The following is a 24,700-nucleotide window of genomic DNA, read 5'->3' on the forward strand; positions in this document are numbered from 1 at the left end:
CGCCGTCCCATCATAGCGGGCGGGCGACGAGCGGGACACACTGAGGGATCCGGGTAGTTCGGGACAACATTTGGAATTGAGATCCCTCTCCTTCTCTTCCCAGACCTCGTCCCCGGCGTCCCCACTGACTAACAGCCTGGCGCTTTTCCAGATTTCATCAGTGGACATTCCGACGTGCAAAGTCTCTAGGGATGGAGTTTTGGATCAAAGCAACTTTACTTATTTGCTCGTATGGCTTCTTCAAGGAAATGAAGCCCTCAGAACCTTTCCTGACGCCCTATTTGAAAGCGCCACCTAAGAATCTAACAGAAGAACAACTGGACAACCAAATCTACCCTGTATGGACGTATTCCTATCTTGTGACCCTGTTCGTGGTGTTCTTAGTCACAGACCTCCTGAGATACAAGCCGGTAATAATAACTGAGGGTCTAGCTTACTTGACGACAAGAATACTTCTGATTTGGGCGAGTGGGGTTTTAGCAATGCAGTTCATGCAATTCGCCTATGGAGTGGCGACTGGCGCCGAAGTAGCGTACTATTCTTACATTTATGCAGTTGTTGACAAGGATCGCTACCAGATAGTGACGAGCTATACGAGGGCTGCAGTCCTTTTAGGAAGAATGTTATCTGGAGTGACCGGACAGCTTCTAATATCGCTCAAAGTGACTGACTACCTTGCTTTAAATTACATCTCTCTTGGAAGTGTATCAATCTCCTGTATTCTCACCCTTCTACTACCCAAGGCTTCTGGGAACGTTTTTGTAACCAGGACAGAGACTGAACCAACTGTCGAACAACAACAAAATGGCTGCTTCTCCTCTTGGAAAACAACAATGTACACCATGTTTCAGGATTTTAAACTGTGTTATTCTGACAAACAGCTTCTGCGTTGGTCTCTTTGGTGGGCCTTTGCAACATGCGGGGAATTTCAAGTTGAAAATTTTGTCCAGAATTTATGGGACGTCATCTACCCCTCACACAAGCACAAAATCTACAATGGTGCTGTCACTGCAATCTCACACCTAACAGGGTCTTTGGTGGCCATTTCACTGGCATATGTGAAGATCAACTGGTCGTTGTTTGGAGAGTTGTGCCTTGGATTAGTGTCAGTTGCAGATGCATTCTTTTTGTTCTTTAGCGCACAGACCAGCAGTATCTGGATAGCATATCTTATGTACATCCTATTCCGTACAGCATATACCTTTCTCATAACAATAGCAAGGTAAGTAGCAAGGTGTAGTAAATTGTTGTAGAGATCAGATTTCTACAGTTCAAATGACAAGTATGAATGAAAATTTCATTCAGTCACTTCCAAGTTGAATGGGGTCTTTGTCTCCAAGGCCGCAAAGCAACATAACATATCACCATTTCCCTGTGAGTATGACTTATTTTCAGACTGCAAACTTGTAAATGCTCATATCTTTTTCTCACTGGATCACAGGAATTGGATACTCTTTGAAATCCCAATTTGATCTTAATTTTTGAGTTATTTTTTTGTAAAAAAAATACCTCTTAGTCGGCGCGTCGGGTATGTTATGGACGGGTCAATGGGTGAGTGAGTGAGTGAGTGAGTGAGTGAGAGATGTATGTATGTCACACCAATCAGATTGGATCTACTATGAACAGCCAATCAAATTTCTTGTTGTAAAGGTAAATGGTACGTGAGAAACACAAGGTAAGTATAAACACAAGGACTTTGGTAATTGAAAAATAAAGAGTGACGTGTATGTTGTCGGTTTGTGATTTTTAGTCCGGTTTGGAGGAGAGTGTGACGGTTACATACGTACATTGGGCTGTTTTAGAGTGCATAATTTTCAGTGAAATGGTGGCTAGTTATGAACGAGATGAGTCTTGAGTTTTGAAGCAGTTCATGAGTAGTAGGCAAATGCACGAGATATTTTTATTTTTAATTACAAAGGGTAACTTGATACTTTTGTTTTTCACAAGGAGTTAATTCAATTAGAGGTCACGAATCGTCGCTTTTAGTTCTTAGGACATGTTTTAGAGGAGACGAGACTATTTAGATTTGAAGCAGCTCTAACGTTTACAATAGTAAGTGCAGGTAACGATTGTTTTGTTCTTATTGCATGCAAATATGACGAGATATTTTTATTTTTTAGTTACAATGGGTAATTTGACACTCTTGTTTTTCACAAGGTAGTAAATTCAATTAGAGCTGACGAATCGTCGCCACTTGTTCCCACGAGATGTTTACTATTTTTAGTTACAAATGGTAACTCGACACTTTTGTTTTTCATATGGGAGTAAATTCAATTAGAGCTTACAAGTTATCGGCTATTGTTCCCAGGATATTAAACAAAAAAGAAGCTTTTCTTTCTAGAGTGTTTTTACGTCTCTGCAGTAGCAGTTTAATATTTTTATTTGATGAGCATTTTATGACATTCTTTTCAGTCCGATATTTTTAAAGGTAAAAAGTATGAAAACTGTTCAAATGTTCTTTGAAGACTGTGTGGCACCAAGTTAAAGTGCAATTTAATTAAATCAGACTTTCAACGTGTCAGAGAGGTCTTTTTCTCTTTCTTTAAATTTTCGGTGAAGTAGTGTTGTTGCGTTGTGTTGTGTAAAAAGAGTAAACTTACTACTCGTATAAAATGCGAAAAGTTCTCTTAACTTGAGTATTTTTGAGCAAAAATTCCTCTTGGGGGCTGGAAGGGCTCCCGAGGGGGTACTCCCAGAAAAATTGGTTGGGGGTGTGCGGCCCGCTTCCCAAAACCCTTACCCTATTTATGACCAAAATCTGCGATATTCCTTACCCTATTTATGACCTGACCAAAAATTCGAAACCCTATTTACGACCTGACCCTCAAATCAAAACCCTGTTTCAGAACTGCGTTATAATTAGCTCCCTAGTTCAAACCAATGTTAAATTACCGTAAACGTATAAATTTGTGAAGGGCTTTTGTTGATTTTCTTTTCGATAATGATGAAAAAGTGGCTTCTTCTTAAAGCATACCCATATCAAGGCTAGAGTGCAAAAACCGTACCCTATTTATGACCAAAATGGCCAAAATCAGCTAAAATCGATACCCTATTAATGACCAAAACGGCTGAAAAACCATACCCTTCGGGGCCGCACAGACCTATATAGCCCATATAAGGAAGTTCCCCCCCCCCCCCGGGGGGAAGGGCTACGTGATCGGTGAGTGAGGGAGTTATGCATGTGCGCGTGTCAGACCAATCACAGTGTGGGTTGTATCAAAGAACAAATAAAATTGCCTGTTAGAAAATAAGATGGTATCTACATTAATCTGGAGACGTGTCAGATTACTGTAGTTTGTTCAGTCAAACATTTTATGGCTTACTATTTAGTTATCTTACCATTACCGATGTAACATCTTATGTACATCATAAACTCCCAGTTTCTTTCTTGCTGTACATCGCAACCAAAAAAACTTGTCAAATCAACCAAATCATTACTGTAAACAGTTCTATGAATGTGCCTATCTCCGAGACTTATAGTTCACAAAAAAAATAACTCTTGCACGCCTTGCGTGCCTATGTTTTATTACAACTAAGACTGTTAGGAATCACCTGGGAGTGGGGAGGGAGGGGGTGGGGTGGGGGGGGAGAGAACTTGCATGTGAAAAGGTCAAGGATGCACCTCCCCCAGAGAATACTCCCATATATGGACTGCATAGGTTTGCACTGCAGGATAGGGCATGGTGTTTGAAGCTCTCCATCCTTGAAAAGGGTATCATCTTTACCTCGTGCCTAGGCCTGTTGGCAGTGTGTTCCCAGTGTAATCCTCAGATAGGGTACGTAATTTGTATCAGCTAAAATTGCATTTTGTAGATACCCAGCTAAATGAAAATCAAATGATGTGTTAAAACTGAACTATCTGTTATAGTATTAGCAAAGCCATTTTATAAAGATTTGTGTTTTGTTGTGTGTGGTTATTCACTGTTTGGGTCATCATGCAACACTTCTCACAACATGTGCTAGGTATGAAATTTTATGTTAGGTTATTGATGTCACACTTTCAATTTCCAGTACCATGCTATGATGGTATATTATGAAACTAGGCTTTAGTCTAGTATCCTATGTCAGTGCTTAACTTCCAGTGTAACAAAAACAAATACCTTTGAATAAGGTGTCATTTTTGGGTTTGGGTCTTAATAAGGTTATCAATTTTGATTTTCTTAAAGAGGCAGCAGTCAGGCTTGGTACATACCTATCTGAAATTTATGGGAGTACTTTTTGGGTGCTTGTCATCTAGCTGAGGGGTGTAAAATATCACAGATAAAGTCTCACTTATGGTGTTAATGATGAAACACATCACTATTTTTAGCTGTCAAGGTGTTGCACTCAAGGAAAAAATAAAGTGACTTATCTTTCCAGGGTCAAATAAAGCTCAAGCCACCACCAGATTGGTCTTTTCACGGGGGAGTTCCTCCCAAAAGCTTTCTGTAAAAATGTGTGTCTTTCAGTTACTTCTTTTCATTTTGTTTGGTTTCAATTTAGTTTGTAAACCTGAATATCTAGATCTCTCTCTATTACATTTTCTCAAGTTCAATTAATTTACTGTCAGTAGATATTGCTTACGTACATGTATACATGCAATTCCCTAAACTATTGAAAGTGAAAAATTTATAATCTTTTAAAAATATTTAGGATATGATGACTGTACATGTACAGAGTTTTGGTTATAGCAAATAACAGAAACACGAGTGTAAAAGAACAAGATAACGATGTGCTTTTAATTGCTGGGGCTCAATATTTAAGATTAATCGCACTTCTCTTACCTCTCCTTTAAATTGTGTGTGTCTGGAATTTATTAGTTAGTGTTGATATGTTTATATTTAGCCTGCAGATTGCCAAACATGTGGAGATGACCAGATTTGCCCTGGTGTTTGGAATAAATATGTTTGCTGCGTTGCTACTACAAACAATCCTGACAAGCATTGTAGTGGATAAACGGGGGTTAAACCTTCAAGTTCAAACACAGGTGATAATTTCTCAGGTCTGAGTTGAATCCTATAAAGGTCAAAAATCAGATCTGAGATTCTGGTTACCAAACCAATATACTGTAAATCCTTGAATTAGTGCCCAGGGTGCTTATTTCAAATTTAAGAGAAGAGAGGGTGCATATTCGAGGGGGAAAGTTAATCATGGGGGAGCGCTTATTTAATTTTTCCCAAATTGTGGCCTTAATGGTGTTCACAAACTGAAACAAGAAATTGTACAATGCAACTTAGAAGAAAAGAAACATGTTTCCTGCATTGTAAAGATATTTTTTAATTTTTTTATTTAATACATACCACTTACATATACAATTTACATTACATTGGCAAATACGAAAGACGTAATACAGCTAGGGGAAAAGAACAACACTGAATAAAGGAATAACAGAAAAGAACAAGTAAAAAAAAATAAAGAACAAAAAGTAAATTACAAGATATAAATTGAAAGGAACCTAAGAATTACTTGCAATCTACCTTCAATACAATAGTGATAACGTGTAGTGATACATGTAAATAGAACTAAATATAACTATAAATGTATCGCTTCAAGTCTTTACCTCCTCTTTAAAGTATGAATTTTACGAAGGGGAGAGACAGAATTAATAAAGAGCACATTTCTCTATTTGCCATTGCATCAACATTTTAGTTTGGAATTCTTTCTGGATCGGTTTTGTCTTAAGACACTTACAACTGAAGACATATTGTTTCAAAAGAATAACAAATAGGTTGTTTCGAAGCTTTATTCACGCAGCTAATGGTAGAAGACTAAACTAACGATTCAAAATACATAATTTATATGTACGGCAGAAGTCCGCTGACAATAACAGCTACAGAATTTACATAATATCTACAGAAATTTACATAATATCGTAACATCCTTCCCTCAAAAGAAAAAAAAGGAGAGAGAAAAAACAGGAAAAAAAAAAAAGAATCAGTTCTTCTAGACGCTAACAGTTCTTAAAATGTCACTCGTTAGACCTTAAGAGTTACAAGATCTGTATAACGACTAGGCGGTTTGACCAGTCTCCCACTTCTTGTACGGACTTGGCTTTCACACCCCGTGGCTTTCACACCTTGTGTAATTTTTGTCAGTGTTTACATGATTCACTTATACGTGATAGAATAGTGTTTGGTGTTAAAGAGCTTGAGAAAGAAGCTGTTGCAAGAAAGACAACTCACTCTAGAAAAAGCAATCGACATCTGCAAAAGTGGAGAAACAACTGCACAGCATTTAAAGGATCTCGCCACAGCTACGGATCCGAATGAAATACACGCTTTGAAACATCGCAAAGAAAGAAAACCAAGATTACCGGAAGACCCAAGAGATTCAAAGGGTGCCAAAAAATGCAAGTACTGTGGAGGAAATCACATGCTCAAGAGGGAAAAATGTTCAGCCTATGGAAAGACTTGCGGAATGTGCGGAAAGAGTAATCACTTCGCTAGAGTGTGTAAGCAGCGTGGACGAAGGAAAAAACTGGTCAACACAGTCTCAGTTCTTCCAGTGACTCTGGTGAATCACTGTTTACAATTCAATTAACTCCAGAAGTTGACTCGGTGCACGCGATACAGAGCAACATCTCATCAAAGATCACTGCGGCTATGAAATTAAAGGGAGGACCCGAAATTAATTTCCAAATCGACACTGGAGCAACGTGTGATGTACTCAAGCTAAGCTGCATCAAAGGAACGAAGTATGCCAATAGGATCATGCCCACAAATCAACTCCTAAAAATGTACAACGCCTCTATGCTCAGGCTGCTTGGAAAGTGCAAGGTTCAACTGATGAATTCCAGGGATAAAAGGAAGTACAAAGTTAACTTTACCATTGTAGAGGATGAACACTGTCAATCTGATTGGGAGTAAAACCGCCCAGCAAATGCAGTTAATTACAATCAGAAATGATAAGATCAAGCCGTGTTCCGAACCTGTAGAGTGCGCTTCTACAGCAAATGTAGATGTGAACCTGACAAGTAGCCAACAGTTCGAAGGACTTACCCTGGAACACGTGTGCTCCCAGTACGAAGATGTTTTTGATGGCCTTGGCAATCTGGGAACTCCATTGCGACTTGAAGTTGTTAAAACAGTTAAACCTGTCCAACAACCGTTAAGAAGAGTGCCTGAAGCTTTAAGAACCCCGCTTAAAGAATATCTTGATGATCTGGAAGCTAGAGGTGTTATCGAGAAAGTTGAGAGGCCGACTGAATGGGTAAATTCCGTGGTGATTGCAAGGAAGGCTAACGGTAGCCTTCGCCTTTGCCTCAACCCTAAGCCCTTGAACAAAGCGTTGAAGAGATGCCATTTCCCTATGCCAGTCATTGAAGACATACTGCCGGAGTTGGGCAAGGCCAAAATCTTTACTTAAGTCGACTGCAGGGATGGTTATTGGCAAATAAAGCTTACAGAAGAGAGTTCACTGCTTACGACCTTGACCACACCCTTTGGCAGATACAAATGGAATTGTATGCCCTTCGGGATTTCACCCACTAGTGAAATATTTCAGCTCCGTTTACATGAAGCTGTTGAAGGCCTTGATGGAGTATATGCAATAGCTGATGACATCCTTGTAGCAGGCACTGGAGACACTATGAAGGATGCGATAGCAGATCATGACCTCAAAATTAAGAAGCTGTTGAGACGAGATCCATGATAGAGCATTCAGCAGGATCAAAGAGATGGTGACAGCCCCACCACTGCTCAAGTACTATGAGCGAGAGAAGGACCTAGTCATTCAGTGTGATGCAAGCGAAGGGGGCCTGGGAGCCGCATTACTTCAAGATGGAAGGCCGCTGGCATACGCAAGTAGAGCCCTGACTGCAGCTGAGAGGAACTACGCCCAAATAGAAAAAGAGCTCCTTGCAATTGTGTTCTCAACAGAGAGGTTTCACCAGTATACGTATGGGAGATCGGTAATTGTCGAGTCAGACCATAAGCCCCTAGAAACAATTCTTGCCAAGCTGCTGGTCTCTGCTCCTAAGAGATTACAGAGGATGATCTTGAGGCTGCAACGTTATGATCTGGACGTGCGATACACGAAAGGAAGTGAGCTGCATCTCGCAGACACCTTGAGTCGGCACTACCCCAAGTGGGCAGAAGCAACTCTAGATCAGAGAGAACATGCCCTGTTCGCAAGATCTGCCTTTGAAGAGGGACTGGAAGTCGAGCAAGATGTTCAAGAAATAAACCACTTGCTGGTGAGCGAGCACGAAGCAGAAATGTTCCGCGTAGAGACTAAGAACAATGAAGTTTTGCAAGCTGTGAAGGCCATAGTGCAGTCTGGGTGGCCAGCAGAAAAGAGAGAGCTACCTCCAGCAGTGGCGATATACTATGATATCCGTGATGGATGGATGGTCTACTCTTCAGAGGAGACAGGCTCGTGGTCCCTAAGACCCCATCAAAAGCGCATGCTTCAGACATTGCACTCCAGCCATCAAGGAATAAAATCGATGCTGAGGCGCGCCAGAGAAACAATTTATTGGCCCAATATGAAGAGTGATATAAAAGATTTCACCTCAAAGTGCGAAAAGTGTACATCCTACAGCACAAGACAGCAGAAGGAGACGCTCATCAGTCATGACGTTCCAGATCGCCCTTGGGCCAAAATTTCCACCGACCTGTTCGACTTAGATTGCAAGAGTTACATGGTGACCGTAGATTATTTCTCTGGTTTCTTTGAGATCGACAGGTTGTATGACCTGAAGGTTTCCACTGTCATCAGGAAACTGAAGTCACATATGGCACGATATGGGATTCCAGATGAAGTTGTGTCGGACAGTGGTTCGCAGTACACAAGTCAAGAGTTCAAAAACTTCACCAAGGAGTACGGTTTCAATCACGTGACAACAAGTCCCTGCCACCATCAGTCCAATGGTAAAGCTGAGTCTGCTGTCAAGGAAGCAAAGAAGATCCTCAAAAAAACTGCAGCATCCAAAAGTGACCCTTACCTGGTGCTGTTGGCTCATCGTAACACCCCACAGGAAGGACTTGGTACCAGCCCTGCCCAGCGTCTGTTAAGCAGGAGAACAAAAAGAAACCTTCCTACTTCTAGCAACTTGTTGAAACCTAGCATGGCTGAAGACACTCTAGAGAAAGACAAGCTGAGGAAGTTGAAGCAGAAGTTCTATTATGACAGATCAGCAAACGACCTACAGGACCTTCAGAAAGATGATGTTGTTCGGATGCAACCCTTTCGGCTCAACGAGAAAACATGGAGGAAAGCGAAAGTGCTGAGGCCACTGGGCAGAAGATCGTATGTAGTGGAGTCAAATGGTCAGCTCTATATCAGGAATCGGAGACACTTGAAACGTTCTGCAGAGGCTGATAGTGTTTCAGCTGAGGAATGGTCAACGCCTTCAAACCACCATGACTCTAAAGTTAAGGATCACCTTGCCAATGAACAGCCAACGCTGAAGCCAGTGGCAACAACTAAAGTTAATCAGTCCACGACCACCACTGAGTCAAATAAGGATCAGCCCTTATCGGCCACTTCAGTAGACCAACAAGTGTCACCTACGGGGTGTGAAAGCCAAGTCTGTACAAGAAGTGGGAGACTGGTCAAACCGCCTAGTCGTTATACAGATCTTGTAACTCTTAAGGTCTAACGAGTGACATTTTAAGAACTGTTAGCGTATAAAAGTCTCTTTTTTGGCACCCTTTGAATCTCTTGGGTCTTCCGGTAATCTTGGTTTTCTTTCGTTGCGATGTTTCAAAGCGTGTATTTCATTCGGATCCGTAGCTGTGGTGAGATCCTTTAAATGCTGTGCAGTTGTTTCTCCGCTTTTGCAGATGTCGATTGCTTTTTCTAGAGTGAGTTGTCTTTCTTGCAACAGCTTCTTTCTCAAGCTCTTTAACACCAAACACTATTCTATCACGTATAAGTGAATCATGTAAACACTGACAAAAATTACACGATTTCAGAAGTGTTCTAAGTGCCAATACATAGTGATCGATACTTTCATCCTCTTTCTGTGATCTGGAGTTAAATAAATACTGCTCGAAGGTCTCATTGGTTTGTCCGATGCAATATTCCTCGAATTTTTGAACAACAGAGTCAAGTACTTTCGAACTTTCGGGCGGGTTGAATGTCATACCTTCATAAATTTCAAGAGCTTCTTCGCCGATCGCAGAAAGAAAAGTTGCAGTCTTATATTCTTCGTCGAACTGCTGGAGCCTCACAACTACGGCGTAATTATCCCAGGCTCTTTTAAATTTTTTCCAGTTGTCAAGATTTAACGGTTTCGGCATTGGTATTCCACTCGGCAAAGAAGACATTTGCTGCGTTTGTGCACTTCCAACAGATGCTGTGTTAGTTGTATTTGTCGCCAGAGTTCCCTCGTCGCCTGACATCTTGTAGTTACGCGGCGATTTTTTATCCTGACACCATGTTTCAAAGCTTTATTCACGCAGCTAACGGTAGAAGACTAAACTAATGATTCAAAATACATAATTTATATGTACGGCAGAAAGTCAGCTGACAATTACAGCTACAGAATTTACATAATATCTACAGAAATTTACATAATATCGTAACATAGGTGTAGTCTGCGTCTTGGGTATTCGGATAATTGATGAAAGTCAGGTATTTCTTTGAAGGTACTTTGCTCATTAGAAAGATTAATTTTGGTATCATTTGTGCGGTTAAACCACACTAACGCTTCAGAATAGAATGCTTTTATCTCGGAGCAATCTAGAAAAGTACATGTATGCTCTATTGAGTCTGAGTTAGGGCAAAAGGTACAGATTGCGTCATCGGTTTATTGAAATTTGAGCAGTTTTTTTTAGTTACTATAATTCTATGCAATAATGTAAAAGAGAACTGTCTTAACTTGTTGTCTCTTTTTCTCTCTTGCATCGTAAAAATGTAAATTACTAATGACTGTACAAAAAGGCTAGAAGAGAGTGATTAAACACGACAAAAACTATACATCCTTTGTTGCCTAATTACTTGTCCACAAAATGGGAGGAGGAGTGTGGGGCGCTTATTCGAGGTGGGGTAGTTATTTTAAATTTTGACTGACAGGAGGGGGGCACTAATGCGAGGATTTACTGTGGATAAATGTAGTAATGCAAGTTTGATTTTGTCTTGAACAGGAATCAGTATTAAGAAGTTAGAATAAGTTTTAACTTAAATAACAGTTTGGGGCAATGCAATTGTATGACCCTTTGGTCAGGACCCTCTCTCGTATCTATAAGCCTACTCAACCCAATAATATTCTTCAGAACACCTCCCCTCCCCTCTTGGTTAGCATCCCAGAATGATCCAGCAGTGAAGATGGATCACAAGAAAAATATTATGTTAAGCTTTCAAGCAAATCATTTATTTTAAATTGCAGTTACCATAGTGCAACCGTTAAATTTAACGTAACAGATCCTAATGTCTTCATTGTCTCAAAAGAGCTATGAACACTGAGGGTGCAGTTCTATGGAAAAATCCAATCCAGATTCTTAAATCCAAAATGGATTTTGCATTTTATTACTAAAAATTACTAAAAAGATTAATCCAATGAAGCATTAATAAAGGAAATTCTATATAATATGTAACAACTTAAATTAGAAAATAGCCCAAACAAAATACCCGCTGATCAGTTTAAAATCATCTTTCCATAACTCAATAGAAACACAGAACTAGCATGAGCTGTTGACGTAATAATGGCGCAAGCAAAGATAATTTACATTTTGATGATCAAAGTTTATAAACAGGTTGTTTTTTTTTTGTCATGGAATTTGCTAAAAGAAATCCAAAACATGTTCTCCACGTGTTTCTATCCAGTATTAGTATAAATATATTAGCGTTCTATCACGAATGCCATTTGCTGATTGGTTACGCTATGCACTATCTATTCTGTTGTAGATAGTGATCGAGTAGCATAGCAGTGCGTGCTTCTTAACGAACTGACGTTACGTCTTCAAAGTGTCTGTGAAGAGGACTTAGATAAAGTTTTGAACCACTAGTAGATTTACTCTAAAACTGTCAATAATATTAGATTATTCACTCTTGATTTCTATACATGATAGTTGACGAGGGCACAGCCTGAGTCAACTATCATGCAATAGAAATCTCAGGCTCATAATCTAATTGCTTAATAGAAACACTCGTGGAAGTTTGGGAGAACTCAGAAAAGCTGTGGAAACACTTGCCTATCGGCTCATGTTCCCCTAGCATTTCTTGTTCTGCCAAACTTCCATTCATGTTTCTTTAACTCAAGACAAACATGGTACATGTTTTCTATTTCTCAAATAAACATTAAAAATAAAACTAAATAGAAATAAGAGAAAAGTAAATTAAAATGAAATAAAAATAACATTGAGAATCTAATCACATCATTTGATTTTCAATTCTGTATTGAGTTTTTATGAGAATGAAGGACCATCAATGTGGCCCAGTGTTTTCATACCACTTACAAGGTAAAACATGGCACAATTTTAGAACAGTTTGATGACATGGCCCAGTGTGTTCCCATCCATAAGTAGTACTTTGTTCTGGTGGATTGTGATGCTGTAACAAGGATTATCAACAGAACTTTACAGATATTATAATTTTTATAGTTCAGAATTGTGTTTAGATCTACACATATCTTTACCCAGTGGTGATCTACATGACAAGTAATTTTTAATAATTTTAATGATGAAAATGATGAAATGGAATCCTTCATCTCCACAGTTTGTTGTTTATGGAAGCTACTTTTTTCTCATTGGAGCCGTGTTCTTGGCAAGAGCTGTGTTTCATATGACTAGAGTGGGATGGCAGCGATCCTGGCAACAGCGGTACATTGAAATTGAAGACCAATCTCTGGCAGTTCTGACAAAAATGAATGAAGGACATCCTACTGAACCTGATGGTGAACCTGTTGGAGTAAACAATGATGGTTTAACAGATGAGGTGATGGAGAATAATCAGAATTAAATTTCAGATACCAAAAAATTGTTTGGTACTTAGATGGTGTTGAGACAAGCCAGGTGCTGCACAGCACTTTGTTATGAATGAGAAACATCTACCATGATATAATTTCCTTGTCAACCTTGCTTTCCTTCAATCAGCATTGTAATTAAGGAGTAAGAATATGCAATTTTGCAATAACAACTTAATTTCAGTGTATCACAATATTGTGAGCTTGGGGATTTACTGTACATGTGATGTATAGAAAAGAACTGTTTTATGCAAGGATAGCAGAGAAAACCAAAGTACACTTAGAATGTGGTTAGTTCTCATTTGAGTGTTAAATAATTATACCCTCAATTGTTTGATTTCATCATTTTACTTGATCGATTTTAAGCAGGCCTTAAATTAAACAGCAAGCTCCTCCCAAGTTTTAAGAAGACCATAACATCTCTAGTTTAGAAAAATTATTAGTAACTCATAGGGAAATTAGAAAAACTTTCAAGGTCTATTGATCCCTGAACAGTAGTACCTGAGATTTGTAGAGTTCTAGGTTTGTACTCCTTTTAAGTTAAACTGGTTGTAGGCATAGTTCAAAGGACTCCACAACACAATTCAGGTAAAGTTCTCCAGGTTGTATTGAACACAAGAAGATACAAGAGCAAAACCATGACAACTTACTGCTAGTAACCTAGCCTCCAAAGAATTACTATGAATTATCAAAACCTAGATTACTGAATAATGCAATTCAAGAGTTTTCATTGACCTAGCCATCATGGGTTCTCAGCCATTCAGTACCATGTTCTACCAATTATATGGTAAGCGTACGCGTAATTTCTTGGGGCATTTTTATTTTTATTTTAGTTTAGTTTGTTTTATTTTGCGGGCGTTTTTAATAAAAACAATTATTCCACTTGTGCTTGTTGGATTTGAGATGATTATACCCAACTCACTGCTATGTGCCTCTTGGGCTATCTACTGTACCATCTCATATCCAATGTTACGAGTATCGTTGAAGAGCAGGGTTGTTCCCAGACAGAACTCAGGATCGCTGGTAACAGCAACAAACTAATTTATTTCCGTAAGGTAACGTCGCGAATTTACAGCACTAAGCTTCTTCAAATTTGAATCAATCTCTCACAGAAGAAATGCTCGCCCTAATATACATGAGGCTTAAAGTTCTAGAAACTTCTATTTGGAACTAAATTAAGTAGTTTGACACAGTTTCTAATCTGAGTAATGACATAAGGATTAGAATGTTCTGGAATGCCCTTATAAAAATTGGTCATGGCTGAATGACTTCAGGTTCTAGATTGTTCTAGAACTAGACTTAGACAAGTTTTTGTAACATCCAACATGCATTCGTAGAATAATGGCGCAAAGCATTCATGTAAAACAGGTTATTTCTAATAAGTATCAGTTTATTAGGATGGATTCTGCTCAAAGTTCTAGCAATTGCAATGAGTGCAATGAGTGCAGAACACATGTACTATTTTAAAAAACTCACTTTAGTTCATTTCTCTATTCCCCGCAATTTAATTCTTAAGCATTCTCGAGAAAGTTAATTTCAAAGCTCATAAGAATGCTTAAAGAGTGTGTTACTGTGTTTTTAACTAACATGAAACATCTTTTTAATTGAAATATGGATAACTTCAAGTTCAATTTTCCCTCATGGGGTCAGCTAGAGAGCTTAAAGGAGCTCAGTCACAGTGTTTTGTCTGTTCTTTTCGGCCACATACAAAATCTCCTTTAAATGGAAGGAAACCTGAAAATAATAGTTTACTAAGACAGAAGAACATCAAAGAGCTTATAATAAACCATAAAGGAACAAGGATGGTCAAGGATGGTGAAGATTGACACGGATTGCAAATGACGAATAGGAAAAATTTAGGCTAAACTTTTCAAAATGTGCAAACCCTGACTAAGCTCCTTTAAGTCTCGATAAGTTCCTGACTTGACTGTATTCAAAATATTACCATGCCATGAGGTTTTTTTGGTAACTTAATTTTTGCCATTATTTATTGTTTGAATGGTCTGCGGAAATCATCTTAATTGAATTATTATAGTATTTAATTTAAGTAATATTTTGCAACTGTATTACCTGATGAATTTTTACTGTGTTTATGAATAAGGATTTAATCTATTGATTGAATACTACTGACTCTACTGGCATATTCAGAATAGTGTTAGCAAGAACTTACTGTCTTTATGTCTTTCACTTATGTAAATGCACAGGAGCCACGGAAACAGCTTCCTAAGTCTATATCATACAGTGAGCCCTTGCTTTCCTTATCAGTAGGAGAGGTACACCAAATAAACGTAGAACTCAAAAATCATAAAAAATTCACAATATTATAGTTCAATCAAAAAAAAAAATTGAGAACTTCCTTTTTTGATGACTAGACTTTGAAATGATAAAATAAAATATGGTATGGGCACTTGAATTTGTTTTCGTTCTAAATTCTTTAATGCTTTGACCTGTTTGTTTTGCTTTTTGTTTCTATTAGTGTTCATTGATAAGCTTTGTTATGTTAGATCTATTTTGTGATTGTCACCATAAGTTTTAGGGTGTGTTCCTTTAGGATGATCCAGATCAGGTTAAAATTGATCCTAGATCACTTAAATCCTGGTGCATCTAAAGAACCCATGAATCCACTCTGGGCAAGAATTTGTTGGTTTCTTTGACATATATCGTGACTGGGTGATCTTAGATCATTGTAAGCACCCTTAATTTTACTTTCTAGCTTAATTTTACTTTGGGGGTGAAATTGGGGTGAGAGGCTAAAGAGCTAGAAGGATAGTAAAAACTATTCATACCTGACCTGTACGGACAACATTTGTTCCAATTTTTGAATAATATTTGTTAAAAAATTATTGATGCAGCCCGACAAACACATGGCACATTAAAATGTGTTAGGCATGCTGTGTAAATAACTCTTTTACGCGATTATTGCGTATTTCACAAGAAATGTTGCCCAACATTTTGCTGTTCTGGTGTTCGGTGATATTTTCCAGTTTTGGTAATTATCTGCTACTACTACAAATTGATAAAACAGACAAATAAAGAAATGAGCTTAAAATCAATTTTAATCAATAAATAACAAATGTCTAGACAGCTGCTGCCAACCCCTTAAAAAAAACAAAGTTTTGTAAATTTATTCATAACATAAGAAACATCTTGACATACAAATAAGGACAAAATATCTTGCTTTTGGTAAATATATCAGGATAAGAAATTAACTCGAGATTCGAAACTATTGAAAAAATTTCAAGATGAGTCCAAAACTGTGAAAAAATATCTTCAGTGTCTGTGCTGACAAATACAACTAATACACTTTATCTAGAAATTTATAAGAACAAATATCTTGAGAAATATTTTAAAAGAAGATGATTAAGACTGCAGGTAACTGATATATTATTTAGACAAAAGTATTTCGATTTAGACAATATACCGGAATACAAATTGAAACTTGTAGGGATGGCATTGCACAATTTGACATCATTCATATCAGCGGAATATTTCTTAACCAATCAAACGAGGTTACGTCACAGAATATTTATATAGTGCAAGACTTGTGTCTGAGTGTAGTTTGTCATTTGATCGAGAAGTTTACTGACTATTAAACTTGGTTTGTTAAGTAAAATGTCACGGGAATTGAAACGATCGTCTTCTGTTGGAGATAAGCGTCAGTGGATTCGACCCGATTTACCGTCTAAATGTACCTGGCATATAGGGTTGGATATCTCCGAGTCACCACACCAACACGCGAAGCCCTCGTAAGTGAACTGCGTTGAAAAAGTCGAGGTTTGCGGAAGGTTGAAATTTTAATATTTCTCTCGTTTACTAGGGTCTCTGAAAACAAAATTATACCAAATATCCTTCATCGCATTGGAAACACGCCATTAGTTCGGGTAAACAACATTGGGAAAAGCTGTGGTTTAAAATGTGAATTGTGTAAGTTGTCGTCTTAGTTTTTATTTCAGTTTTTCTTGGACTGGCTATATGTTATTCACTGACCATTACCTTTAATTCAATATGATACTATAATTTGGTCTACACTCAGTGGCGAAGTGCGAGTATTTCAACGCAGGAGGTTCAGTAAAGGACAGAATCGGCCTCAGGATGATTGAGGATGCGGAACGTGAAGGCAGGCTGAAGCCTGGAGACACTCTTATCGAACCAACATCAGGAAATACTGGTTAGTCAAAATCTTTTCGTCGTCTACATGTATCATCAGATTAAATCCAGGGACTTAAACGAGTATATAGTCCCTATATATTTTTTTTTACTTCTTTAAATCTGGATCGTTTTAAATGTCTAAGGTTTAATATGTACGCTTAGTTACGTCGTTTCTGAAAAGCCTGACTCATTTCGTAGGCGTTTACGGAGGTGTGTCTGGCGTAAAAGCCATCCTATTGGATCCCGGGGGCAGGTAAGATGTACATGTAGGTATCCCACGGGATTTGTTGACTTCAGGGGCCCTGTAGCTTTGGTGCGTAGAGAGAGAGCCATGGATTTTCTAAAAATTGCGTCATTTCAGCCAGACGTGGTTGAGTTATTGAGCAGGTTTGTTTTGTTTCCAAATGAAGATCGTCTATTTCGGTAATTTACATTCACATTTCTGTTTCTCCTGCATGAATACATCTGCTTCAGAATGAATGGCCACTGTGATGAAGCTTGGTTTTGATTATAACCTTACGGATTAGTTAATATTTAGAAATGAGGAAAAGTATTAGTATAAAACATTTCTTTCAGGGGCTTCTGTCAGAAGCATATAGAACACACAATAAAGCATATAGAACATAGAATCCTCAAGTAGACCCTTTGGATAGAGACAGTGGCAGGTTTTTGTCTGCTTGTCCCTCAGGTCAGTTCCAGGCTGACGTAATTTTTTTTTTTTTGGGGGGGGGGGGGGGGAGGGGGACTGAGAGAATTAAACTCCATTTACATGCGCTAAAAAATCGGCCCGGCACACCAAATTTTTGGCACCGTGCTGACGATTTTAAGGCACGGCACTCCCAATTTTTGACATGTAAACGTATCAGTCCCAAATGTAATGTGGCACCTGTGCCCAAAATTTTAGGGGTGGCGAGACTACCTCCCAGAGGTAGTCTCGGCACGGGTAAACGAGGCACCGTGCCAAAAAACTCATTCATGTAAAAGCTCTCCGATGCCGTTCCAGGCCTTTTTGTTGTGATTTTTACCATAATGCACGTGCTCGCCTAAGAAAAACCGTCAGGAATAACCTGGACAGATGAAGCTACATAAGCTTTACTAGAGTTGTGGGCTTAGGAGTCCACTCAAATGTCACTCAAACACTCAAAGTCATCAAAAGAAACGCGAGGCGTTCAAAATGAATTAAAAACTCTCTCTTGTAACTCGAAAATTTTCATACCACTGTTTTTCATCAAACTCCGTGTCTGCCATGTCAAACCAGGCCTGATTACTCAGTCTCTTCCATAGGCTTCTTTCACGGAAGTTCTGACAAGCCACGTGAGCCATCGCTGCAAACAACCATTTCTTCCTCCATCTTTTTTTTATTTCGCCAAGATGTCGATCAATTTCCTTGTTGCACCGAAGATGGCTCTTCCTGTTTCGATTTAAGTCACATTTTACTCTTAAGATCCGATGCAAGATGATGGCAAGCTGTTTATCCGCCATTTTCTGGGAGTAAAAGAGATGGAGAGAAGAGGTGCCGATTAAAAATTGGAACCGTGCCCAGCTGGACAAAAACCTTTTACTTTGGGTCGTGTAAATGGGTAGTGCCGTGCCAAAAGTTTGGCATGCCGTACCAAATTTTTAGCGCATGTAAATGGAGTTTTAATGTCAAAAGTTGTGCAAACCCTTGACTGCATGTCTTGAGTTTGCATAATTGTCTCAAATTCTCAGAACCACTTTTGCATTTAGATGGGGCTATGTTAACACAGAAAAAGTTCTCTCTTGCTTAAGTATTGACCAGGTAAGCTAGGGCTAAGCTGTGTCATGTTCAACTTGTCTGTGCTGTCCATTTGTGTGGAAATTAACCTGAGAATGGAACAGTGCAAATTTTCAGCGTTATAAATAATAAACTAAGATGGGATGGGTATATACATGCATCAATTGGACAGTATTTGAAAACCTTCTAGTGGAAAAGACTGTTCCATTTCGTTTCCTACCAAAAGTTAAATGATTGTACATTTCATCAAGGAGCATGGAATAGTATGAAATTTTTGTGCTGGGATTCTTTGAACATTTTGCGGAAAACTTGTTATATATTCATGTTATAGCGCAGACTCATGCCCCTACTCAGGTGACTCCTCAGCCAGACTTTGAATCACACAATTATCATCTTATTTTATGTTTACTTGTCAAGAGCTATAGAATTATCTTAGATTCTTTGATACATTTTAGCTCATGGGCTGCCTGTGAAGAGGCCTTCCAAGGGGGGTTCAGTCGTGTCACATCCCATCATGTAGTGATGTCGCCTAACCAGCGCAAGCAAATGTCGCTGTTGTTTTTCTGCATGCAGTCATATGTCACTGTCACTACAAGATTGATTCTATAGAGTTTATTCTGTCAATGGAAAACCACACATTCAAGTTTCTGACATTTACAAACTTAAGAAGAGAACACAATTTCTAAATAGGCAAAGCAACCAATTAAAGGGCAGCAACAATAATTTTGACCTCTTTTCTAGTGCTTCTTGTGTTGCTGTCGAACTTTATCGGCACATTTGATTTGCTTGTCGCTTATTCCCATGTCGCTGGTTTTCAGGGGTCATGTCGTTTGTCGCTTTTATCCCTTGGAAGGCCTCTGTATTTAGGGAAGTGTTAATTGATATTATTTTTGTTCAAAGGAATTGGTCTGGCATTAGCAGCAGCTGTGAAGGGTTACCGCTGTATTATTGTCATGCCGGAAAAGATGAGTAAAGAAAAGGTAATTATTTCTTTGAATACTTATCAGTGCTATTTTGATCTTATGTTATTTCCATTTGCCAGATCATTTTGTGGACAGTTTTCAACAAACACACACATGTAAAATGCCTGTACTTTGTTTAAAGTATTATTTTTCTGAAGACAGCTTGTTTCCCCTTTTAGGTGGATGTTCTTCGAGCTCTAGGAGCAGAGATTGTCCGTACGCCTACAGAGGCCAAGTTTGACTCCCCTGGTAGGGAAACTACTTTCAACTCTTATTTATGCAAATTAACAAATTTACTTCAGTTTTTTATGCGTCTGTCCTCTTATTAATGATAAGTTGCATCATAGCATTGTCGCCTGCGGCTCGTGGTTCCACAGTAAACTTTGACAATGTTGTGACGAAATTTATCATCAATAAGAAGACAGACACAATATTTTTTTACAATAACAAGACCCCAAAGTGGTCAAATGCCGGGAATAAAGAGGGGAAAAGACGCCATAAACTTGCTGTAAACAAAGATAAGTGAATTTTATTCAAAATGACGCAAACATTGTCAATGGCTTTTCTCACTTTTTGATTGGCTACTTAAAAAAGTCCATAAAATCTCATTGGTTAAAAAGTTGACAGTTTGACAGCTGAGAGTTGAACTTGAAAGCTTGCATAAATTAAAATTTTATCCGTTTGTACTCTTATTGATGATAAAAATGAGCCAATCAGCACACGAGGAATTAGACAGTTATTGTAAAATATCTAGTTGAATCATGTTTATTAAAGGCACCTGTGGTCAAGTGTCAAGCGATACCATTGTTCGATAATTAAAGCACAGCAAGAAGGTTCAACTTACTGTAACATAACTCCCTTAAACAAAATGTCTATAACTTATTGCTCAAAGCTCAATGTTACTTACTTATCCTACACAGCCTTGGCCTGACTGCTTTACCCAATGAGAGACTGGCATATCTTCCAGCTTCTTCAACACCCTCCTCAGACAGGTGCTTTTGGCCTGACTCTCTAAGTTCTCCTCCCAGTTAGGGTCCATCTCACTTACATTACTTTTGGTATCCGTTCATTGGGCATCCTTGGCATATGACTGAGCCATTGTAACCTGTGTACTTAATCTATGCTTAAAGTTTAGTTTATTTATTTGGTATTACTTTTAAAAATTTTCCTTTGATACTCAACTTCCACCCCAAGTCGTAGAATGTCTAGTGACATATTATATCAGGTTGATAACTACTGAATAATAAGTACTAATAAGTCTACATGACACATTGTACCCAGCACTTAAACTAACAGCGGTACTGGTGGTTTTTTTTCATTAGAATCCCACATTGGTGTTGCCCAGCGACTGAATTGTGAGATCCCAAATTCTCTCATCTTGGATCAGGTAAGGCTGTGTGCTGTACACGAAGTTCTGCATTTCATGATAGTATGCATACCACGTAATTATAGCAGAGCTCCTGCACGCCAAAGGCGCATGAGCCTATACCTTTGAAAATTTGGTAACCCATCAATGTGAAAAATTTCAGTTGTCACGTGACTGTCCGTACGTACATCCATCCATCCATCCGTACACCAATACCTTGAAAACTAAGAGAGTAGCACCATTACCATAGCTACATCTTTGATTTTGGGCATCCACACTATTGTTAATTGACAGCTGTCACAACAAGCCATCCACTGACCAGTATCGCATGACTATATCGCAGGCTCAGGTTTAGAGCTCATCGAGGTTGCATGTTTTTTTTAAGTTGACGGCTGACCAGTTTCTGGTTTAGTGATTGGATTGCAGGCTCAAGTCACATTATTTCTCTGGGAGAAGGAAGGAGTACTGGCAAAGGCAAAATTTTGGCACAAATTAACCCCTGGCGCGTTGGTGACTTTTCTGATATATTCCTTGTACAATCGTCTCTTGGAAAGTCCCTGATATATTGCATACGTTATTTCTACAATCTTGGTTTGGCTTGTTGGGTATAGATTGTTAAAATTTAAACAGGAAAAAATAACAAAACCACACGCTGAACATTTGCATACTCACAATTGATCACTTTTTTAGTTTCTGTTCCAAGAAAAAATAATTCTCTTTTTCCTTTATCATCAGTTATTGCAATCAGGAGCTCCGCTTTTAGGCTTGGCTAAATCTATATATTAAAACAAAATGGAAATTATAACACTTGCTGTTCTTAATTTGCAGGTATCATTAAAAGGATAATTGTAAAACAAGTAGGGGGGGGGGGGGAATGGTAAATGTGAGACTTTGTGAGAAGGCAAGACTAGTCTTTTCTTTGTGAGTCCCAGACATTTTAACTTTTCAAATTGCAAGACTGATATTTTGGTATTTTAAATGCGAGCACAATAAAGACATTCAGACATCATTTTGATTTATATATTAACCAAATAAACAAAACACTAAAACTTCGAGATTTTCCTCATCTTGCAAAAAATTGAGACTCTGAGACAGTTTTCTAAAAATATTAGGACTGTGACACACATTAATAAGCCACTTAAAAAAGGGCCGCAAGACCCATGAAATTTGGCAAAAATTTTGCAAGACCCATGATTTTTTGAAAAAGCTTTTAAGCCAATCTCCCTCCATATGTTGCCCTAAATCACCCAAACTCACAAATACATGCAGAACAAGAAATTTCAATGTATTATAATTCTTGCAGGGTTTGAGGGGAAATGGTACTTGAGCTCAAAGAAAAAAATGACACTGCATGGCGTGATCAAAATGCATGTACCAGAAGTATGCAAAAAAGAGTAAATTTTAATTAACTGATGCTGATTTTGCATTTTATCCATTTTGTATGAAATGAAATACTTTAAGCCCCCTGTTAAACCTCTATCAAACCCCTTCCCCCTAGCTAGGCCCCTGAGTGGCTTAATAGAAGATTTTTTACAATAGGTAGCTGAATTGATTGTTGAAACCTGCTCTGTTTGGTTGCTAATGCTTTATAATGTTTTAACAGGAAAAGAGTTAATTTAACTTGTTTGGACAACCAGGTTGTTTGTATTGTTAACAAATTAACGTATTTGAATTTTGTTTGTTCTTTTCAGTATCGAAATGCTGGCAACCCTTTGGCTCATTATGATGGCACAGGAGAGGAAATAGTTACACAATGTGATGGTAGGGGTGCCAATTTGATATGATCTCTCAATCCAAAATGCAGTCAAACTTGTATTTAAGCAGGGTGGGGACAAAACATGGGGTAGGCCATGGCCTACCCTGTGGCCTACCCTATGGGCTACCAGTGGTCAAAATTGTTAAAAAACATAAACAAAACATCAGTAAGAGTAGAATGAGTAAGGTGGCATAAAATTATATCCCTTGTGGTTTCTTGTGTCCCTCTAATAGGTGGATACTAAAAAAGTCACTAGTAACTAACACTAACACTAACAGTCACTAACGGCATTCATTGCATGTTTACACTAGCACTCCCCTATATGTTACAAAATGGCAGCTGGTATGGATCGTGGAGCTGCCATTTTGGATATTCTCAGCGACCATGTAAAATCAGCCCTTCCCCCACGGGGGGTGGGGGGGGGGGAAGGGCTGATAGGCCATGGCCTACCCCGCGTTTTGTCCACACTCATTTAAGCAAACCCATGGGGAGAAAATAATATAATTGCCGGAAATTAAATTCCAGTCAAAAGCTAAAAACTTTGTGTCATTATTTTTTGAAACAATAAGCAAAAGCCAATTTTTAGCCAATTGATACAGCTGAAAATGTGTTTGTTCATGACTTGTTTTCAGGCAAAGTTGACATGGTGGTTCTTGGTGCTGGTACTGGTGGTACCATCACTGGAGTGGCAAGGAAGATCAAAGAGAAATGTCCAAATGTTAAGGTATACATTACTGGTATAAAGGAAAGTTATACAACAGGACATGATCAATTCCACTACTAAAATTATTGAGAACTATGCTTGCACTTAAGGTCTAGCTGAAAAAAAAAAATCAGACCTGTCCCGTACTTCAAACAAGCTAGGTGCACTTTGGAAGGTTCATCCCTTCCTTGCATGAAAATAAACCCTTGTCATGCATGAACACAGTGTCATGGTCGCAATCTTGCAAACATCTGAAGATCTTGCTTCCATTGTATTGTTGAGTTCTATATCAATTGGCTGAATTTTGTCTCTTTTAAACAATTAGGGTCTGTCTTTTTTTCTTGCTTGAGGGAGGGGGGTGCTTGGGTATGATTTGGGTGGGTACAATGTATGTGCTGCCTGGGTTTCCAAATTTGGACCTTGTTTTAAAAAGAATTTGCATTCAAAATGATACCCCGCTCTAGAAATGGGTCAATTTTTAATGCCCAGTTCTATAAATTTAGTCACTTTCAATAGCCTGTTGTTTTGAAAAGTTATTTTCCTTATTTGGTTAACCTATACATCAAGATACAACAATGCCGCTTCTAAACAAATCAGCAACCTTATTGCTTCAATTTCAAACAGAGGATAAAGCCGTGATCAGCAATTTCTTTATTTACCGGCTTATAAAATTGTCTCAGAAACTTTTACTGAAACATTTGTCTGTGATGAGAAGTTCTGTTGTTATCGAATGTGTTATATCACATGATAACTCCCACGATAACTACCTCACGATAGCGTACCGTGCACAACACAGTTGGCGTTGGCTCATTGTGTAATAAAAAGTTAATATTAGAGAGGTTAAGCATGACATTTACGGCAAACGGCAAAAATGAAACGTTTGCCATCTCCGTTCAGCTGTGTGTACAGTAGAGTGAAGTTATTTGTATTTGCAATGAATTGTAAGAGACGTTATTCCATTTTCATGTGCTTTATTTATGGAGTAGAAGAAAAGAACTCAAAAGCAGAAGTTACCTTTGTCGTTTGCCGTCTGCTGTTAATGTCATGCTTAACCTCTCTAATTAACTAAACAGTTTCCCCTGGGCGAGAACTACAATGTGAACTCTTTCATGTCATGTCAAC

The 24,700-nt window shown here is 38.5% G+C and overlaps 2 protein-coding genes and 1 pseudogene across 3 annotated transcripts in view; 2 read left to right on the top strand and 1 right to left on the bottom strand.

The window, feature by feature from the left end:
- The first annotated feature begins 88 nt into the window (after positions 1 to 88).
- Positions 89 to 15,299, top strand: LOC110049593 (thiamine transporter 1-like). Its single transcript, XM_020755397.2, has 3 exons — positions 89 to 1,222; positions 4,825 to 4,966; positions 12,640 to 15,299. Exons 1-3 carry the CDS (start codon positions 192 to 194, stop codon positions 12,880 to 12,882), a joined length of 1,416 nt encoding a protein of 471 aa, XP_020611056.2. The 5' UTR covers positions 89 to 191; the 3' UTR covers positions 12,883 to 15,299.
- LOC149109233 (uncharacterized) lies at positions 9,592 to 10,325 on the bottom strand (annotated as a pseudogene).
- Positions 15,300 to 16,221: 922 nt separating the features above from the next.
- The window catches only part of LOC110049636 (cystathionine beta-synthase-like protein), a 21,442-nt gene continuing 12,963 nt past the window's right edge, over positions 16,222 to 24,700 (top strand). Inside the window, exons 1-8 of one of the 2 annotated variants that reach the window (XR_016208860.1) lie at positions 16,222 to 16,632; positions 16,704 to 16,810; positions 16,920 to 17,054; positions 19,692 to 19,771; positions 19,933 to 20,002; positions 21,076 to 21,140; positions 22,811 to 22,880; positions 23,508 to 23,599. Coding sequence is in view for 1 of the 2 variants with exons in the window: in XM_089295003.1 (XP_089151129.1) it covers positions 16,499 to 16,632; positions 16,704 to 16,810; positions 16,920 to 17,054; positions 19,692 to 19,771; positions 19,933 to 20,002; positions 21,076 to 21,140; positions 22,811 to 22,880; positions 23,508 to 23,599 (753 nt within the window). In the remaining variant the exon portion in view is untranslated. The remainder of the gene's footprint in view (positions 16,633 to 16,703; positions 16,811 to 16,919; positions 17,055 to 19,691; positions 19,772 to 19,932; positions 20,003 to 21,075; positions 21,141 to 22,810; positions 22,881 to 23,507; positions 23,600 to 24,700) is intronic. The other variant, XM_089295003.1, reaches the window with a different exon arrangement.

This window comes from Orbicella faveolata, unplaced genomic scaffold, assembly GCF_042242905.1.
Source record: "Orbicella faveolata isolate gen_17 unplaced genomic scaffold, um_ofav_v1 contig_25, whole genome shotgun sequence".
NCBI lineage: Eukaryota > Metazoa > Cnidaria > Anthozoa > Scleractinia > Merulinidae > Orbicella > Orbicella faveolata.